Here is a 20,380-nt window from a genome sequence, read left to right on the forward strand (position 1 = left end):
GTCTCCGGAATTGCGTTCTATTCAAGCAAAACTCCAACACTGTTGACCGAGCGCTCGTAGTGCCGACCGACGTCCGTGCCGATATCCTTTTTGCTTGCCATGATGAGCCCGCCTCTAGTCACTTGGGCTTTGCACGCACGATCGCCCGTGTTCTTCAATTTTACTATTTACCTAAGCTTGCTGACGCGGTTCACCGCTACGTCAGAGGGTGTCGTAAGTGCTAACGTCGAAAGGCGCCGCCTCTCAAGCCAGCTGGTTTGCTCCGACCTATTGCGCCTCCCCGGACGCCGTTTGACCAAATCGGCATCGACCTTCTGGGCCCATTTCCGCTGACATCGGTCGGTAACAAATGGATTATAGTCGCGACCGACAATCTCACACGGTATGCGGAAACGAAGGCGGTGAAGCGTGGCACGTCATCTCAGATCACCCCGTGCCTCTATCGGTGACAACTTGGGACGATGCGCCATGGTGTAACACGATTTGCTACATAAAAATGTAGCAAATCGTGTTACGCCATGGCGCATCGTCCCAAGTTGTCACCGATAGAGGCACGCGTTTTTGACACAACTTATGCACAACGTACCTGAGCTCAGTCATACGAGCCATCGCAAAACCACTGCCTATCATCCACAGACGAATGGCTTCACAGAGAGACTCAATAAAACGCTCGCCGACATGATTGCAATGTACATAGACTCCCAGCACAAGACCTGGGACGAGATTCGGCCATACGCCACTTATGCCTACAACACTGCCATCCAATAGACGACGCGTTTTACTCCATTTTGCCTGCTCTACGGACGCGACGTTCAGACGACGTTGGATGCCATGCTTCCATGCTGCACTGATCATCCTCTCGCGCCAGACGCCGAATAGTTTGCACAGCGTGCCTAGGAAGCCCGCCAACTTGCCCACATTCACATTCAGCAACAACAGGGCAAGGATCCACGTCGCTACAACCTCCATCATCGACACGTCACATACCAACCTGGCGAGCACGTTTGGGTGTGGGCACTAGTGTGCCGGCCCGGCTTGTCTGAAAAACGTTTGCCGCGTTACTTTGGACCTTACGAAGTTCTACGCCGTGTCACGGGAGTGACATACGAAGTCCTTCGAGTGGGTGCGGTGCAGACTCAGCGTCGGCAACCACGCTCCGAGGTGGTGCACGTTGTCCGCATGAAGCCGTATTTCACGCGGTGGTGTGCAGTGTACTATGCGCTTTATAGTTGTGTAGGGCACCGCCTCCGTTCTCTATTCACTCTCTGTACTGACCCTTTTGTTTTCGCTTGCATCACTCGCGCCAAGTCTATACTTTCGTTTTTTTAGAAGGGGAAGTAATGCCACCTGGTATCCATGATGGTCTTGGGTGGGGCCTGGAAGAAAAGGACGCTGAAGTCGGCGTGCGTGCTGTGTGCGGAACTCTGCCTGCTGGTACAGCTTCGACCCGTCGTTTTAGTCACGTCTACCCCTGTTGTCTGTGACAAGCAACCATCATACACTCCGTTGAGGCAGTACAAAATCGGTCGGCCCATTTCATCTTAAATAACTATCAAAGGACAGCCAGCGTTACTAATATGAAGGCATACTTACATTCGCGCTGTTATCGACTCGAAGAAAACTATCCCGCCTCTCACGTTTTCATAAAATATGCTACCATAACTCAATATTACACTCCTTATGGGTCCAACCACCATCCTGCATTTCATTTCGCAGTAACCATAGTCAAAGGTAAGCATTCCACACTCAAACACAGTTGCCTATTCTGACTCGTTTCTTCTTCGCACCTGTAATGATTGGAATAACCTGTCTGCATCCTTAGCAAGTATAACTGAAGAAAAATTTAAATCCGCGCTGCAAACTTTCTTTCTTGCTTAGTATTAAAACTTATTGTCTGGTTATTTGCTTATCTTCATAGTATACTTTGTTGCTTACTATATATTTATATTTTGTTCTTTTTTACACCTATGCCGTCTTCCTACATTACGCATGTACCTCGTTGTTCTTTTTTATGTGTTTTTTTTCAGAAATTTGTACACTTATTGTGTTATCCTTCTGCTTTCAGTTCAGCCGTTCAGTCGTGTCCGACTCTTCGTGATCCTATGGACCATGTCACGCCACGCTTTCCGATCTCTCACTATCTTCCTAACATCACATAACTTCATCTGCAGTACCTAGAGGATGCCATTTAACCATCGCGTTCGCTGCCTACCCCTTCTCCGGCGACCCTCAACCTTTCCCAACATCAAATCTTTCTTCAGCGACTCCTCTCTTCTCATCAGATGACCAAAATAGCTGAGCTTTACCTGTAGAATTTGACCCTCCAATGAGCAGTCAAGGTTTATGGTCGACAATATCGACTGATTTGATCTTCTGGCAGTCCATGGAACTCTCAAGAGTCTTCGCCAGCACCACAATTCAAGCGCGTCAATTCTTCATATATATATGTATATATATATATATATATATATATATATATATATATATATATATATATATATATATATATTCCGTATGTGCCCCATCATCTCTGTAACGTACATCTGTACCCTGAAGCTATTTTAAATAAACACAAATAAAAAATATACAGGCATCGCAGCAATATCCCAAGCATTTTTCCACTTTTTCATCAAGGAGAGAGCAAAGGTCTTGACTGACAGTTCTTTGAGAAACAAGCCTCAACAGAAGCGTTAACGAGGCACTCACACGAAATAAAAAATGTAAGACGCTCTTCCCGTGAGATTTTATTACCTTTGGCTATGCACACCAAGGCCCTATCGCAAGGATTCCCACTCTGCCTGTCACAGTATTCTACAAGGTAGGCCTTCAAGCCTATCGTAACATGTGTTGTTCGACAACTCTTCCTGGATTTACATCTCATCAAACATTATGGTTCATATTCGTTCGTATGCAGAAAACGTAGCTGCTTTTTTACTCGAAGGAAAACCAATTTTCAAGGGAATATACCTTCGAACATAGCTGCAGTGGCCTGACTGATGTTATGAAGAAACAGACCACAATATCTATAGCCTTTTTGGCATTGAAAGCGAAATCACAGTGGAAATGTTTTGTTGTAGGTGCTGCAAGGCAACCACAGAGTTAACATTTCTAAGCTTGAGCGCAAATTCAACCAGTGCAGCAACTGATGACGGTAGATGGTATGCCTATATAATTTACTATTTCGGCCACGATCCTCTGGCGACATTGGTGCATGCACTGCTGAAGCTTCTGGTAACGCTCTTGAAGCAGCTGCTACGTTCTTTCGAGGCTGCAGAAGTTCCTGGTTACAGAACTGCGGCTCCTACACGAAGCGGCAAGATCCGCTAAAAGAAACTTACAGAAATGCATGGCACATGCAGTGCGTAACATCTGAACTGAAGATCGAAAAGACACACTTTAACCGAGCCTTTGCTGCTACTAACATACATCGTGTAGTAATAATCTTTCAAGGCGCCACTAAACACTCTGTTAGAACTCCCCGAGCGAATTCAGGCAGATAATGATGGTTAATGCCACGCAGTAACCGAAACGAGCAGCAACGTTAAGAGTCTGTGAAAAAACAACTATGGAGGAACTTTGGCAGCCTAAAGTGCACTAAGCAAAAGCCTTTCCCGCGCCACTTCGACTGCCAATGATTGCCAACATGGCATTGCTTTCGTCCCAGGCGAATCATTACGCCGTCGCAATATCTCGCCTTAGTGCAAGGAGAAGCCTGAAGCCGCCGTCGACGCATCCGTTCATTAATCTTTAGCCGTTTGGTGTTAGGGGTTCCTGCGCTTATCCGAACCGCTTGGTGCGGAATCACTGGGCCACTCGATGGAAGCGCTTCCATCGAACGGCCGTGATCCGACTCACTCCTCTGCAATGACACGTTTGGCGAAGGAGCGTCGTCGCAGCCAAAGGTTATACAACCTCCTGGTCGCAGCGTGTACTCGCTCCGCTTTCCAGTGCAGGTGACGTGACGGTTGCTATGCGAAGCTGCGCATGCGCTTCGGCGCGGCTACTTGCCGCCGAGGAGCGAGGAGGGTCTACGCCGGTGCGGGGGGAGGGTGGCAGTTGAGCTGCCTCCGTTCCAGCCTTTGGATGCAACGAACGGACGGTCACCGCTAGTATGAGCGCTTAAAGGGTGCGCAGCTCGCTTGCTCACCACCTGAGTTAAAATTACAAAGTGACATTCAGACCCTGCTATGCCATGGCTCCATCGTACTAGCCCTGCGCATCATCCACAACATCAGCTTTCTGCCTGTATAAAAATGGACTGCAGTGGCCCGCGCCTTTCAGTGGGCCTGGGGACAGCGTCGTCATGCGGCTGTTTCACAGCATTCGTTTCTTTGTGCAGATAATGGCAGTCTTTGAACTCAGTGACGGACCTAAGGCACCAGCTGATACCATATACCATCCCGGCTGCGCCAGCTGTGACTGCCGACGGTCAAGTTGACAGTGTGGACCACGAACAATTCTGGTAACCCTGCTATACCATGGCTCCATCGTACAAGCCCTGCGCATCGTCCACGACATGACCTTCCTGCCTGGACAAAAATGGACTGCTGTGGCCCGCGCCTTTCAGTGGGCGTGGGGACAGTGGCGTCATGCGGCTGTTTTACAGCGCGCGTTTCTTCGTGCAGGTTGGTAATAATGTTTCCATGTTCGCTAAGAAATCGAGCAATAGGTGCCTGCTGCTGTTCCCACGCCCGGGAATGCTGTTGCTTTTACTTGTCCAGTGCTTCGATGTTTGTACACAACTGCTTTTGGTGTCGGGGGATATTGAACTTAACCCTGGACCTGGAATGGGCGCTGGTGTTGTCACGCGGTCCAAAGACGGCACTGTTGATAATTCTATGCAGAAACAGCTTAATGAAATGTTGACTTTATTAGAAGGCGTTAATTCAAGGACCGCTAAAATGGAGTTAGAGCAATCGCACTTAATAGCCTCTATGAATTAAATAAAACTAAATCAGGAATCTATGACTTGAAATATTGCCGATATTGACGCAAGACTATCGGCAGTCGAATCTAAATCATCTGACAGTGATGGTGCCCATGAGGAATTGCGTAGTTTGCGTGAGCTAACGCATACGCTTGTCAATGAAAATAACGAGATACGTTTTGGACAAGCTGAGCTGGAAGACAGGCAGCGAGGGAAAAATCTTCTGTTCTATGGTATACCCGACAGTATGTCAGAAACATGGGATGAATCGGAACAAAAATTATTGAAGCTGGTTTCAGGCTGCTTTGTTCCTCCTTACAAAGGACGCGGTGGAATGAGCTCGCTTGATTGGAGTTTTCTCGGACGCAAAATGTCGTCCGAGTGTTGTGAAGTTCCGGTCTTTCATAATAAAGCAACAAATCCTACTCCAGTCCACCAAATAAAGGTAAAAAGGTAACTGTAAGTGTAGATTATTTTTTGCAGACAACAGTGGTCAGGAATAAGCTTCTGCAGTTCACGAAGGAGGCTGACTTGAAGTATAGGCTCAGGTATAATAAACGGCTTAGTAACGACAAATGCTACGGCTATGACATTATTCATGGATAGCGTTTTTGAGCAAGCTGGTCCACCTGGATCTTTATCGGCCCCTCACCAAGAATCTGCTCGCGCTACGCCTGGCTCGCCACAGATTTAACCATAGCGATGCGGGAGGGGCAGTAGACGGGCGCCTTGTGGTAAGACGGCACTTTCAATTCTTTTTACAAACATAAGAAGTATAATACCTAAGCGGGAAGATCAACACTGTGTCATTTATTCATGTGATGCTGATGTTGTATTATTGACAGAAACGTGGCTTTCTGCTAAGATAGAGAAAGCAGGGAACTGTTTGATTGCAAGAAGCGTTACAATGTTCATCGTTCTGATAGAGGTCAAAGAAGGGGAGGAGGTGTCCTACTAGCCATCGCCGACAATATCGTGTCTTCCCCCAATTAACTTCCAAACACATTAGTTGTTTTGGGTCGAACTTTGTGTTCATTTTAGAAAAGTTATTCTAGGAATTATGCTACCGTTCCCAGTTTTCATACACATCTTTCGTTCACGATTTGCATGATGCTCTTAATATGATCTGAGTACATTATTCGGGTGCGCCAATTCTTCTAGCTGGTGACTTCAATTATCCCAGTATCGTGTCGGCTAATACATTGCCTTATCCTCGCCCCTTTTCTACTGAATGCAATAAATTTTTGCGAAACTGTTCTTACTTCAACCTGTTGCAGACGGTTACTAAATCAACTCGAACCACGCCATCTTCATGCAATGTATTAGACTTTGTACTAACTAACGCGCCGGATCTTATCTCTTCTATCTCATATTTACCTGGTCTCAGTGTTCACTCCTTGCTTCGCTTTGATGTAACAATTCATATTTCTAATCGCCGCTGCCACTTCAAGTCTATTAGAGATTACAAACTGGCCGACTATGATGCCATTAATCGTGAACTAGCTCATTTTTTTAACAACTACTTACCAGAGTTTTCACAGCGTTCTGCTTATACTAACTGGCAGTTGTTTAGGGACACATGTTGAACGTCTCACTAATAAATTTGTGCCGCTAAGGCTTTTGCGGTGCAATAACCAATTTCCATGGTATAGCAACATTTTAAAAAGGCTATCCAACAAGAAAAAGCATTTGTTTCGCTCTGCCAAATTATCGAACGCCCAAAAACTTTGGAATGCTTACCTTTCTGCGGCCGCTGAGTACGGACTAGCTCTGAAAAACTCCAAGGACTCCTTCTTTAACACTACCTTGCCTGCTCTACTGATTAATAATCCTAGATAGTTTTGAAACACTGTCAAAAAGAAATATACTTCATCAATACTATATTACTATATCTTCTCTATACAACTGTACTATATCTTCTGACGGTGTTGCATTTTCACCTAACGAATGTGCGAGTGTTCTTAATAGTGTTTTTGTTGGTGCTTTTTCTGACAATGTTAGCCCTACCAATCATGAGTGTCGTGTTCTTGATGCTTTTTCCATGGATCCAATTCTTTTTTATACAACTGATATTCTGAGAATAATTGAAAACCTTGAGATTTCCTCCTCCTGCAGCGTAGATAACATTAATTCCAAATTTCTTGTTATTACAAAGATGTATACTTCAATGACCCTTACCAAACTATTTAACCAGTCTTTGGAAACAGGTTGCATTCCCGATGACTGGAAGGTCGGCAAGGTGATTCCGCTGCACAAGTCTAGAGATAAATATTGTCCTGATAACTTTCGCCCTGTATCGCTCACCAACATTCCGTGTAAAATGATGAAATTCGCCCTGTATCGCTCACCAACATTCCGTGTAAAATGATGAAACATGGCATCTATTCTCATTTTGTGTTTTTTTTTTTAGAATCTAATTGCTTTTTCAATAATTTCCAGCCCGGTTTCCGTAAATCTTTTTCATGCGAAACACTACTCATATGTTTCACAAATGGCTTGCATTGTATTCTATATCGTGGGTCTCAGGCTGATTGTACATTTATAGATTTTTCTAATGCATTTGACAAGGGTTTTCATAAGCTTCTTTTTCCTAAAATAAAATGCCTTAACATCGATTCCGCATTACTTTCATGGTTGCATTATTTCCTTTCTAACCGAAATCAGTTCAGGTGCTTGGCTTGCTGTCTTTGGTGTACCTCAGGGGTCCGTCTCTGGTCCCCTCCTATTATTTATATAAGGCTTACCAACCAATATATCGTCTTCCATTTGTCTTTTTGCCGATGACTGTGTTATTTACTGCAAAATTATTGATGATAGCGATGTATCTGGTCTTCAGTCAGATATTACCAAGGTACTGGAATGGTGTCGCCTGTGGAATATTCGCGCGGATAGCAGAGAAAAGGAGACGGAAGAAAATTAAGGAGCACTGCAGAAGCTCCATTGAAGTAATGCGAAAGCACGGATGCTGCTGTTGGTTGCTTCTGGTTGCTTCTAGATGCTTATTTCACTTCTTGTTTACCAGGTTTAGTCTTTCCCAGTCGGAAAAAAATACAAAAAAAATTTCGGACGTCACGACAGAATTTCTGTGCGGTTTTTGACGGGAAACTTGTTGTGACAACAGAACATTCTGTAGTCTCTTCTGAAATTTGTGTAGTTACAACAGAAAAGTGCTACAGAACTACAGACAACAGAAATTTACTACGGAAAAACTACACAACTACAGAAGTGTACTACAGAACTACAGAAAAATCTGATGGATACGACAAAACTACAGGATATTTTATTGTACTCTTGACAAAGTTCTGTAGATTTTTTCGACTCGGTTAGTACCCCTTTCTCGTCTATCTACTACACAGTCTATCTACCAGATTAATGGAATATCTCTTGAAACTGTGTCGTCTTACAAATATCTGGGTGTTCACGTCTTTTCTAACCTTTCTTGGAAAACCCACATTGACTACATCCTAAATAATGCCAACCGCATCCTTGGATATCTTCGCAGAAATTTTTCATGTACACCAAGTTAATTAAAATTACTAGTTTACAAAACATTTGTCCGCTCTAAGTGACAATATGCGGCAGCGGTCTGGAACCCCGGGGTCGAATCTCTCATTTCAGACTTCGAATCTGTTGAAAACCGCGGTTGTCGTTTCATACTTTCCAACTATCATCGCACTAGTTGAGTTACTGCCATGAAAACTAACCTTTCCCTCCCTCTTCGTCCTCATCACCAGTCAATAACTTCTTTCTGTACTTTTCACGAGATTTATCATAATCCTTATCTTAAAGACAAGTTATTAAAAAGACCGCCGTATATTTCAGCACGCATTGATCACCGCCACAAAGTTTGCATCCCTCCTTGTCGCACAAGATGTTTTCATGATTCATTCATACCTAGAACTTGTGTCAGCTGGAATCAAATTCCCCATAATATTGTTGAAATTACTGATACTGTTCGTTGCCTTTCGAAATGCTGTTATAGAATTTATATGAGTGTATGCCTGTACTACTTTTAATTTATTATCTGATGATTTTTTGTCTCGTTTCGAGTATGTTATACCCACTTCCCTTTGTAATGCCTAACGGCCGTGAGGGTACAATAAATAAATAAATAAATAAATAAATAAATAAATAAATAAATAAATAAATAAATAAATAAATAAATAAATAAATAAATAAATAAATAAATAAATAAATAAATAAATAAATAAATAAATAAATAAATAAATAAAAGGGACAGTGACGAGGCATAGTTCAAGTCGCCATCGAGTGTTTTATGTGGGCAACTGCGGATATCTCTCTTCGTCATTGGCCACTGAAAGTGTGCGCCATATCCCAAGCGGTAATAGTATTTGGGGGCAGTCAAAGAATACATGTAAAAATTTAAATCGTTTTTGTAGGTTCGGTATTGACGACTGAAGAAGGATAAGTGCTGGAACAGAAATTCTGCTTCATCGACACGGACACCAGGGTGAAAACTGAACTTGAATTTTTATTTCTATCTTACAGAGAAGGAGTCTGGACTAAAAGCTATGGTAACAGCTTAACGGAAAAGTTCTGGCTGCTTTTCATAAGTGACAGCAAAGTAGAAAGACAGTGTTTGCATCATATCACACAGGTAACAGAAGGCACAAGGTTGTTGCTGTACAGAATGTCATATTTCGAGCAAAGAACAGCCTATCCTATTTCTTTTTTTTTTCGCTGACAGAATACTGCATAAACGAAACCCACCAGAAAAGGTGGCACATGGTCCTTGTTACTGCTAAGGCAACGTTCGTTAATTAGTATCCGAGGATCCCGGGTTTGACTGCCCCCTCAGGCTACGTTCTAAGGCGCAAGCCTTTTCGGCTCATGAAACTAAACCCCGTGCGCGAAATATCGATCTGTGCGTGATTTTTTGTGTATGATGACGCCTTAAGAAGACTGAAAATTCTATCTCCACCGGGAATCGAACCTCTATCCCTCGGATCCCCAGCCGAGCACTTTAACCAACTGCGGAACGCCAAAAATTTTCACTTAATTGCACGGAAGTACTTCAAGGTCGATTTTACCATGTCGCATCCCGCAACCTACACAGTCACACCAGCATCAAGCTCTAAATTTGCCCAAACGTCAATATTCCGGGAGACATATGCATGCATCGAACAAAGGTAACCAGGCAGGAGGTCTCTCCTGCGCAGCATATACCCCCGCACCGTAAAACACTCTTTTCGTAACAGAGACTTCAATGAACGTGGTGGCTCTGCGTTCTGTCATGCTGCTCTTCCACGCGCTAAACAGTCTCATGAGCACAAAAAGATCACATGGAACGTCAGAAGCTTCCATTGTTGACAAAAATTTTATATTATAGGGCATAATATCAACCAACTTTTTAACAGTCCATTGAAGAATGCCCAAAGAACTGCATCACGGCAATACACAAGACAATGACCTATAGTTTCTGGCTGCTGACACAGGCGACTGTCCACTGACCATGGCACAAAAGTTCATTTTGCACGAAGCCACGTTTTGACAGGTAAGGTTGACTTCTGAAGTTTAAAACGAAAGTGCGGCTGATTGTATATACAATCGTTGCACCCACTTTAATACACTATTGTCTAGAAAGGGAAGGTAAAGCTGCCATTAAGTCGGTACAGGAAATAACATCTCAATCAAAACTTTTGTCATCTCTCTTCTGCACAGACTGTGTATGTATTTTAAGGAAAACCGTACGGTGATGCAATGGAATGGGTCGCAACTTCCTTAAAAAAAGCCCACAAAGGACCCTCAGTCCTATGACCAGTGGGAGGAAATAAATTAGGCAAATATGGGCTCTTAATGGTCTTAATTTAAACACAGCTGGGAGGAAGGGGTGGCTTGCCGTTTTAAAGAAGAGAAATTTGAAACAAGCTGTTGAACAAGAAAATGCTGAAGCCCAGCTCTACGAGCCTGGAAACGGAGAACCAAATTGCCTCGATGAATAGGCTCCCATTGAGAACACCACACAAAGGTAGCAAAAATTCTATGCATGGGCTATACTTGTTTCTTCCGCAATGCAACATCTGCATGGCATAGGTAAGCTTCGAAATCAAGAAAATATTGCAAACTTGTTCTCGTGCAAGTAGATATAGCTCCTATACCATTCCAAGCCGGGATTTGTCTCCTAAATGAGGAGATTTGAGAATCCCAGTGAGGTCTACTATTGCAATACTGATGCAAGGAAACCCCCCAATATTCAGGGGCACTTTGGCTCACTAAAGTGCTTCAAGGCGGAAGCCTTCCCCATCGCGCTCCTTAGGCGTTGACTGCGAGACCGTTTATGATTGACTAGAATTGTGACAGATACTGCGCCTTTTCTTTACTGTCCACCAATTTAAAACGCCGCTGATGCCTGCTGTACTGAAATCTCCTTCATCGCTTCCAAGCATTTGTCGTAAGTCTTATTGCTTACACTGCTCCATATTTACTTCTTACGCTGGCGGAGAAGCACCGCCTGGATTCCCTTATCCGCGCGGTGTCAAAACAGCCCTTGGTCTTCCTCTCTACTTCCAACGACGGGCTCCTCGCCCCTTGTGTCTCCAACACGGTTGATGAGCTCATTGAGGCGGCCCTTTTAGTTCAGCGCCAACGCCTCTCACTAACTTCCGCAGGCCGCTCTGTCCTCGAACAACTTCACATCGCTCCCCTCCGTCCACCATCCTTGGTGATGAATCTCCCACCTGCCATCAGGGCCAGTATCAAGACTCTCCATCTCCCTCGCAACAGGCATCCAACTCATCCTCAAGATCGCAGAAAAGCTCGGGCCGCGCTACTCCAGCAGCGATATGCTGGCCGACTTGAAATACTTTACACAGATGCGGCAGACCATCCTAATCGGATCGCTGCAACAGCGGTTGCCACAGATGAGAACATGACTCTTCATGCCTCCTGCTCCGTACGCACTTCACATATCACTACAGCGGAGGAAGTAGCTATTACTCTCTCGCGCTCTCCACTTCTAAAGCTAAAGTAGTCATAAGTGACCCAGACGCGTCATTCTTATATTTACTCATGGCCGTATTTCAGTCCAAACGTTACGCGTATTCATATCAAATCCTCCTAAACGCCTTATCCGCCTGATATGGGCTCCAGCCAGCATGGGTCTAAAGGGTAATTAGGGAGCACATGAGCTAGCTTGAGGGCTCACTTTCCGAGCAGCTTATGATCCCGCCCCCAACATGCCCGCATTGGTCCAGAAGGACACCATAATCACTTCACGCGACCTGCTCTAACACCATCGTCTTTTGCGCCAACTCTATCCAGGTCCGCACCAAGAACTTGCAAAGACAGAGCCCGTCCATATAGCGCCAAGTCAAGGCGAAACCTTTCCCCAATCCCGAAAGATTCCATATTTCCTGAACGGTATGTGCCGATGTGTAAACACTGCAATATCCCAGCAGACTTCCTTCATATGGTCTGGACTTGTCCACGACAACGCATGCCAACCCCCACAACTCTTACCTGGGAGGCTCGTCTACGCAGCTCTACCCAGGACGATCAACGAGCGCTCATCGGTCCCGCTCTAGAGGCTGCCAGATTCCAAGGAATCTTGGCCGACCCCTAGATCTGGGCCTTCGGCCCCTTGACTTTTTTAATAAACGTTTACTGACAAACCTGCTGTACTGCGTCTATTTCTATATATGCTCTGTGGTGTGGCGTTCGAGGAAGCGCCAAATCAAAGGCGCCGCAGGGATGCCGGGATGGAACGCCTGGCAGGGTCAGCTTCGTATATGCGTGAATCTCCTGCTGACGTCAATATCAGTCATGACGTCATGACCGGATGTGACGTCATTATCACTTGCTGTTATTAGGCATGACCGGATGTGATATTATGATGACGTCACATCCGATCATGGCATCTCGGCCGATGGCTTCACCATGTAACGGCTATGGACGTCTCGAAACGTGTAAACATTACTATTGGTTAGTTACAGTTAACCACACTTGCACTTTCTGAGTACTAGTTAATGTCTGGTTAGTGTTAGTTACACCCCTTAACTAGTAAGTGATGGTTAGTGATAGTTACGATGACCTCCAAATGCATGGGTTCCTATTGACATCTGCCTAAATATTTTATTATTAGTCGTAAATTATCATGAAATTACCTGGAAATGCCTTAAATCATGTTCCGAGTCATCCGATTGCTATTGGCTAAGTATCGATTCAATGATGATTGGCATACGCCCATAAAGGCATGCGCCCGAAACGCGGGCATATTTGCGGACGACACTACGAGGCACTAAAGGCTTTCGCCTTATTACTGTGTCTTCTGAGTCTCACCTGATACCGGCCAAAAAATTTTGTTTAGTACCTCAGGGACCTAGCCAGAACCCCTTTGATTTATCAAGGTTACGTGACGCACCCAAACTATCTTAAAACGCTCAGTTACGCGCCAAACCTCGATCACACCTTTTTATCAGAACAAGAAAGAGTAATGTCATTAGCATAAGGCAAACTCTTGATTTAACATTGCAATAATTAGCATCCACGAACTACTATTTTCTTGATACTTAGACACAGGGGCTCAATATACCGCGAATAACCAAGGCGATAGCGTACAGCCCTGTTGAACTGATGATTTAAGCAGAATAGGTTTGGTAAAGTTTTGATCCAAAGTTTTGATTAGAAATCATTCTTGTAGTGGCCAGCTCTATAGCATAATTCGATGCCTTTAAGCAAGACATCACCAATGTTTTCACTCCCTAATACAGCAAGCATAAAAGCATGATGAAATTTACGAAAAGCTTTTGCCAGATCAATCTGAATTAGAGCCACTTGTTTGACTGTGTCTGACACTGTCTCTATCAAGGAACGTGCGAAATGTATAAGGTTTTGGATACTACGAACTTTCATCCCACACGCTTCTTGTGGCCCTAATAAATCTAGTGTCACAATATGCAATGAGAAGAAAGAACCGTCACAAATATCTTATAATCCACGTTGCATAAGGACATCGGTCGATACCCTTCAACAGTTTTCAACCGATATGAGTGCGTGGTTTTTGGAATTAGAATGGAGTGACCGGTATAGAAAGTGGGAAGCAGAAAACCTATTTTGTAAGCTGCAATGAAAACTTCCACATTTTATAAAATTTCGAACTTAGACCATCCGGGTCAGGAGACTTCTGGGCCTGTAGTAAACAAATGGTCGACTTGACCTCATCTGTAGCACCAGATGGGCTGCCGTAAGTACCAAATAAAGTAATAGACCCAATGGTTACTCGCTGCTCATCTTTAAGACGAGGAAAATCTTTTAAATGAGTGAAATCAGACCCGCTGTTAGAGTTACTACTACCAATAAAGAGCCACGCATAATGGTTAAAGATTGAAGGCCTCGCCTTCAAAAAAAACGGGTCCGCGAGCTATGGTCTGGCCCATGACGCTCGCCGGCTGCCCCCGCGCCGGCCTCTCCGCCGGGGCAAAAAAAGGACCCTCGCCTTGCCAAGGTATATGTACTATGGTAGCGAAGGCTCCATAGGCGCCCATACGTACAAAACATGGCGGCTCATGGGCTCCAGCGACCAATAAAAATTGCGGGGCGATGACGTCAAATGACGTCACGCATACGTTCACATTGGCGCGAATTATAAACAAGTTTTTTTTTTATTTTCTTTTAACCGCTGCGTTGCATTGACGAGCCTGTATCTTTCGAAGGTTGTTGCCTTTCAGCGCGCGCCAACCTTTGCCATCTAAAAGAACTTGAGTTTCTGTAGTTTACGCCATTGTTTATAAGCAGTTGCTCCAGCACAATAAAAGGGGTTGGCTAAGGTGGCGGTCTAGAAAGGCAGCAACACTTCCAAATAGAAACCACACATGCAAATTCATAATACAAATACTGCTGCAAGTCATGCAAGTACTTTGGCCATTTACTTTGTCCCTCAGCACAGTAAGGTGCGGTCCAGAAACACTGGTGCAACGGGGCAGTCGTGCCCAGTTCGCAACAGAGTGTACTAAGTGAACAATTATGTTTTCATATTCATGGTTTATTGCATCAACCAATAAAATACAGCAACAAATCCCAACAATAAAAATGCACCTCGCAGACAGCACAAACAGTAGAGCTGTTTAAGCGGGCTAATCATCTCAATGATCACAGCCGAGGCATGGAAAAGGCTTGAAGTGCCTGCCACAAAACATCACCAGATAAGAAACATGCATGTACTATCATGCGCAATATGAGCAAGAACACACGAGCGCGAGGCAGATAGCCTCGAAACCCACTTGGGGCGATACGGTGCGGCCGCTGTGGGAAACAAAAGAGAAAAGGCGCTGCGGTTCCGTTAACTGTTGTCACTCCCACCTTACTAGCATTACTGCCAAACGGCAGCTGATTGCGAGGCACCGGCCGCTAGCGATGATAAGGCGGTTGTGAAGCGCAGATTGTGAACCGTGGTATATGTAGTTCTGCGCCAGATACCGCTGTTTACCTTTTCGTTTCTTACTTTTTCTTTCTGGGTGTGTGGCAAGAATGCTGCAATGAGCTTTTTCTGGTCGACGTTTTTTTAATGGCCTATGATATGGCCAGTCACACCTCTCACGCACACGTTCAAATCTGCGAAGAAAGTAAAAATGCCTCATCACTTCCGACAGGGTGTCTTGCAATCAGCTGCCGTTTCGCAGTAATACTAGTAAGGCGGGAGTGACAACAGTTAACGGAACCACGGCTCCCTTTTTACTGTTTCCCACAGCGGCCGCACCGTATCTCCCCAAGTGGGTTTCGAGGCTATCTGCCACGCGCTCGTGTGTTCTTGCTCATATTGTCATGATAGTACAGAAACAAAGCTATGACAGCTGCAACTGAAATAAAAATGTCATGAATTAGTAGGTGCATCAAAACATACGTGGAGCATAGAGCACTGGGATCACTCTTCACATTCTTCGGAAGAAAGTATACAGCAGTTTTCAAGGCAATTTCAAGGTTGCGCGAGTCCAGACAGCTTTACAATCAACAAACGTGCTTTACACAGGAGCATTAGAGCATACATTCAGTCTGTGTGCAACCTCCAGATCTGCTCACCGGTGAAAGTCAGCCGGGAAGCGGTAAGACACCGACGGTTGAGTCCACGCTGTCGCAACGTGTCACAGAGCATCGCTTCCTCACTTTGAGCGGGCTCATCTTGCGATAAAACGCTAAGCGCAATACAATGCTGCAAAAAGACTTCGCACTGCCCGAACGACGAAGAGGACGAAACCAAAAAACTACGGCTGTAGGGGGATATTAAATCTCACCAAACGGCGACAGAGCAGCGACCAGCAAGGACGGCGAAATCTTCGCAAAAGGGACGTTTTCAGACTTGCGAACTAAATTACGCTTTCCCGGGCGCACCAAGGCCAGCACCACAGCAGACGAGCACAGACAGCGATAAGAAACAGTTTCGTGCATCGTCAGCTTCGTTATCTCCGTTGCCTTGGTTACCTCTGGCAGCGCCTCCTGACCGATGCAGCATCACGGGGATGGGGCGATAAGAGCGTTGCAAGATTAAAAAAAATTAAGAATGTATTTATAAAATACCTTACCTCACTCACAAGCGAAGTTATCAAAATGTCTATTCTTTTTATGTTGATTGATACTTTTTAATTTGTAGTAGTATAATTTCTTAATCTGAGTGGTTGGCCCCCCGACCTGTGGCTCTGTTGCGGTAACGCTGAATCGCTTTTGGGCCCAGCCTTCGCCACCATTCTACTTCCGCCATGGCCTTGATTCCGACGCGCTTATCTACCCTCGTCTGTCGCTTCTAACATCACGGCCCCCTAAGATTATCTGCTTGCTCATGCGCACTCGCGCTGCCCAAGCAAACAAAATACAAATAGGAAGCCGCACGTGCGGTTTAAAACACCTAAAGGGGCTGCGGAGCCCCACAAGATTAAGGCACCCAGAATACCCGATGTGTCAGGGTGTACGTATCACTTCCGTAACGAATTTCTAAAACTTCTTTGGAAAGAGTAGCCTGCTTTTCATCATTTAAATCGCGGCGAGATATTTCTTCGCAACCTAATCAAGTCCCCTGATACTTTTCTGCCATAAACTCTTGTAACTGAGCTTTAATACTGCGGACATCATCAAGATACTACTCGGAAAAATTCTTTCCAGCGCATACAGTTCTTTCAAGGTGCGCTTCAATTCACGAATGTGAAGGCGCTTTAAGAATGTGATCCATGATGGTGCTTTAATTGCAAGACTTAACCACCTGCTCAAAAAGATCAAACTTTTGAAAGACTGAATGATCGGCATGTGCTTACGTGTCTTTGAAGCACACGGCTACAACCTTCTGAAAAATTTCATCTGAAAAAAAGGGAGTTATTTAGCTTCCATAGCTCCCACTCCGGTTGGAGAAAACGTCTAGTGTGTTTTCCTATCTGAGCAGATACCATGCAGTGCTCGTTAAAAAATATCGGTCTCACCCAGTATCTATGCACAATAGGTAATGTTCCAGCCGAAACGTAGATCCTGTCATGATCGAGCATCGGAAGACAATTGGAAGTGCGTGAAATGTGTACCATCACTTTTTAGTCGGCCAGTGTCAACAAGGATATGCTCACAAACTAAGTCATAACAGCAGCACCGCGGTCATAACGTCCGTGATATACTGATCGGTGCTCATTCTTATGCACACAACTTAAATCTCCAAGCAGTAAAACTTCCCAATTCGTGCACAGGAGGTTTGCCAATGACAACTAAAACACTTTTCCATATTGCTGATTAACAGACACATACACAAACAATTCACCACTGCTGAACATATGCGCCGTCCTTCACCATCAACGCAATATGACGTCATATTGCTCAGTAACAGCATCCACCCTCTGTACAAGCCTTTCGAATGGCTGACGATAATATCATATCGCACCTTTGGTCGAGTTTTTTCATCTTCTCAAGACATCGTGGACACCCACAAGATTGTGTTGCCTCGTCTGCCATCCGGTAATACCACGCTGAAAACTGTATTTTTGCGTGGTGACTTAAACGGCTGTCCGTACCGAGCGCCTGACTTCAGCGATGCCCTTGACCGTGTCATGAACCTTCGGGATATCGTCTGCGTTGACCAATATCAAATGAATCATATTTCGATGGTGACTTACGAGAATAGCGTTTCAAAACAGACAGTTCAAAACAGACGTCAGGACTCCTGATCTAAAGATGATGCTGTAGTGTCAGAGCACATCATGGACATTTCGGATGTTGTGAACGCTTCTGGAAAGCTCAACACTGCGGTTACACATGAAGCAGGGGCCATTAATAAACCGCAGGTGATGAAGCCGCCACCTAGTGAACCTCCCGACCCCAAGCCTCCAGACTCTGGCAAGCTTGAACATCGGGCATCCGATCTTGAGCCGGTTGAAAAGCTGTGTTCTGTCGCAGAAGCATCTTGAGGTCTGCCACTGGAAGCTACCGAGGAGCCAGCGGATGCGTGTCCAGGCTTGTCCATCGGTGGTGTAGTGCGCTGCGTCTGGAGCCACCCACCGGCGCCTGCAAAGAGCTGCCGACCGACCTCCAAGCTGCGAGTGACGTAATGCTCCAGATCTCATGGGCGAAAGCCTCAGCAAACTCAGACGTCTCCATGGACGCAGCGCGCCTTTGAAGCGTCCGAGCTCGGATGAGGAGCTTGATGCCAGCTAATATCAAAACAAGGTAACAGAGGCGGACGGCAGGGGAAGGTTGGGTTCTACAAAGAGGGCAATTACAGCACAAAAGGCCGCCAATTTGCCGACGACTCTCCTCGTTTCGGCGGATGGCGTTGAATGATGTATGCAGGACAAATGGCAAGGGATACAGCTTTTGAGATCGCTATCCTTAACGTTAAAGGCTTACGGAATCAGCGGCGCCAATGCCAGTTAAAGCAACTGTTTGAAAGCTGTAGTGTGAAGGTGGCTGCAATTCAAGAAACTAAACTTACTACGGACGAGGATACAGAAACTGCGCCACGATCGTGATCGTGAAACGTACATCATAATTCTCCTTGTCTACCGTGAGGATTATAGTAGCGATGATAATGACGCTGAAATTAGTGAATATGACAGTGATGACAGTAGCAATGTGTTGTAAAACGTTCTGCATTATAGTTCCGCCTTTGGCGAACGCCAGCCAGAATGCCTTTTACCCTTCCCCTGGTTCTTTCTTTCTCCCCTTCCTCCTCTCCCGGTCAGACTATATAAGCCGGTTTTTCGGTCTGAATAAACGCCTTTCCACTTCGAGCGTCCGTCTGTGGTTCATGGAAGCCCGGAACGCGCACTGCGCATACTTGTGATGCAACAGTGGCGACGAGCCCAATGCGAACCAACGACGAGAACCAACCTGAAACAACGGTCAAGACTGAGATGCTGGATGCAACCAGTTCCACATCACCAGCTTCCCGAGTATGACGACTGCGGTGACAACTGGAGGGCATATCTGACGAAGGTTGAAGCCTACTTCGAAGCAAGTGGAATCGAAGATCCAATGAAGGGCGTTGCTCATCTCTGCGCTAAACGCACGCACAGTCCAAGTGCTTTCAGGAAAAAGTGCACCGAAGAAGCCAAATGCGATGAAGTACGAAGAAGTAATCGAAGTCCTAAGCTCGTACTTTGACCCAAAACGCCACGAAATAACGGAGAGTTTCCGCTTTTTCAACCGGCGCCAGCTGGAAGGTGAGTCTATTGATACCTTCATTGTCAAAATTCGCCAAATAGCGGATAGTTGCAACTTCGGGAGCATGCTCGATAGAACGCTTCGCGACAAGATAGTATGCGGCGTCCGGTCAAGTGCCCTGCAAAAGCAGCTTTTGGCGAAAACAGACCTCACCCTGCAGGAAGCCGAAGCGATAGCGTTCAGCTCTGAGGCAGCAGAACAGGGTGCCAATGCGATTTCGTCGGACTTGACAGCTGTAATGATGATAAGCGCGCGTCGACAGAGCTTCGACAAGCCGGTATTAGAGTGTGGACGGTGCGGAAGCACTAAACACAACGGAAACGCGTGTGGCTGAACGAACGCTCGATGCTACTGCTGCGGCCAGTGCGGGCACCTTGCAAAAAAAGTCTTAGCGACGTCAGCAAGGAACGCCGGAGAAACTATGCTCGGAGCAGATCAAGCCAAGCTTTAAATGTAACAGAGGAGAGTTTGAATGACGCGGCCGACAGCATGCACATCTGGACTTTAGTTGCGTCTCGGAAAGCTCAATCGGAACCTCCGATTCGCCGAACGTTCATGTGGTGTAACAGCGATATACAGATTATCGTCGATACTGGTTCGGCTGTGTGTGTTGTGCCTAAGCAAGTTTTTGAGCAGCACAAGAAACAGTGGCCACCATTGTCGCCGTGCCACATCAAACTTCCCTGTTACCTATAGGAACCTTACCAGTGCTGGGGCAGTTGGATATCCTTGTTTCGTACAACGGGACCAGCGTCGAGGGCTCATTAATTGTTGTTGACTGCTCAGGACCAAGTGTCTGCGGACGCGACT

At 45.5% G+C, this 20,380-nt stretch overlaps 1 protein-coding gene and 1 pseudogene across 1 annotated transcript in view; both read left to right on the forward strand.

Moving 5' to 3' along the window:
* LOC146194485 (solute carrier family 22 member 7-like) overlaps positions 1-11,820 on the forward strand; it is a 177,507-nt gene extending 165,687 nt beyond the window's left edge. The window contains exon 6 of the mRNA XM_084596570.1: positions 11,672-11,820. Coding sequence (XP_084452696.1) covers positions 11,672-11,820 — 149 coding nt within the window. The remainder of the gene's footprint in view (positions 1-11,671) is intronic.
* Positions 11,821-19,151: 7,331 nt separating this feature from the next.
* LOC146194487 (uncharacterized) lies at positions 19,152-20,061 on the forward strand (annotated as a pseudogene).
* The last annotated feature ends 319 nt before the right edge of the window (positions 20,062-20,380 follow it).

This window comes from Amblyomma maculatum, chromosome 3 (genome assembly GCF_055883805.1).
Source record: "Amblyomma maculatum isolate TAMU_Amacu chromosome 3, ASM5588380v1, whole genome shotgun sequence".
Taxonomy (NCBI): Eukaryota; Metazoa; Arthropoda; class Arachnida; order Ixodida; family Ixodidae; genus Amblyomma; species Amblyomma maculatum.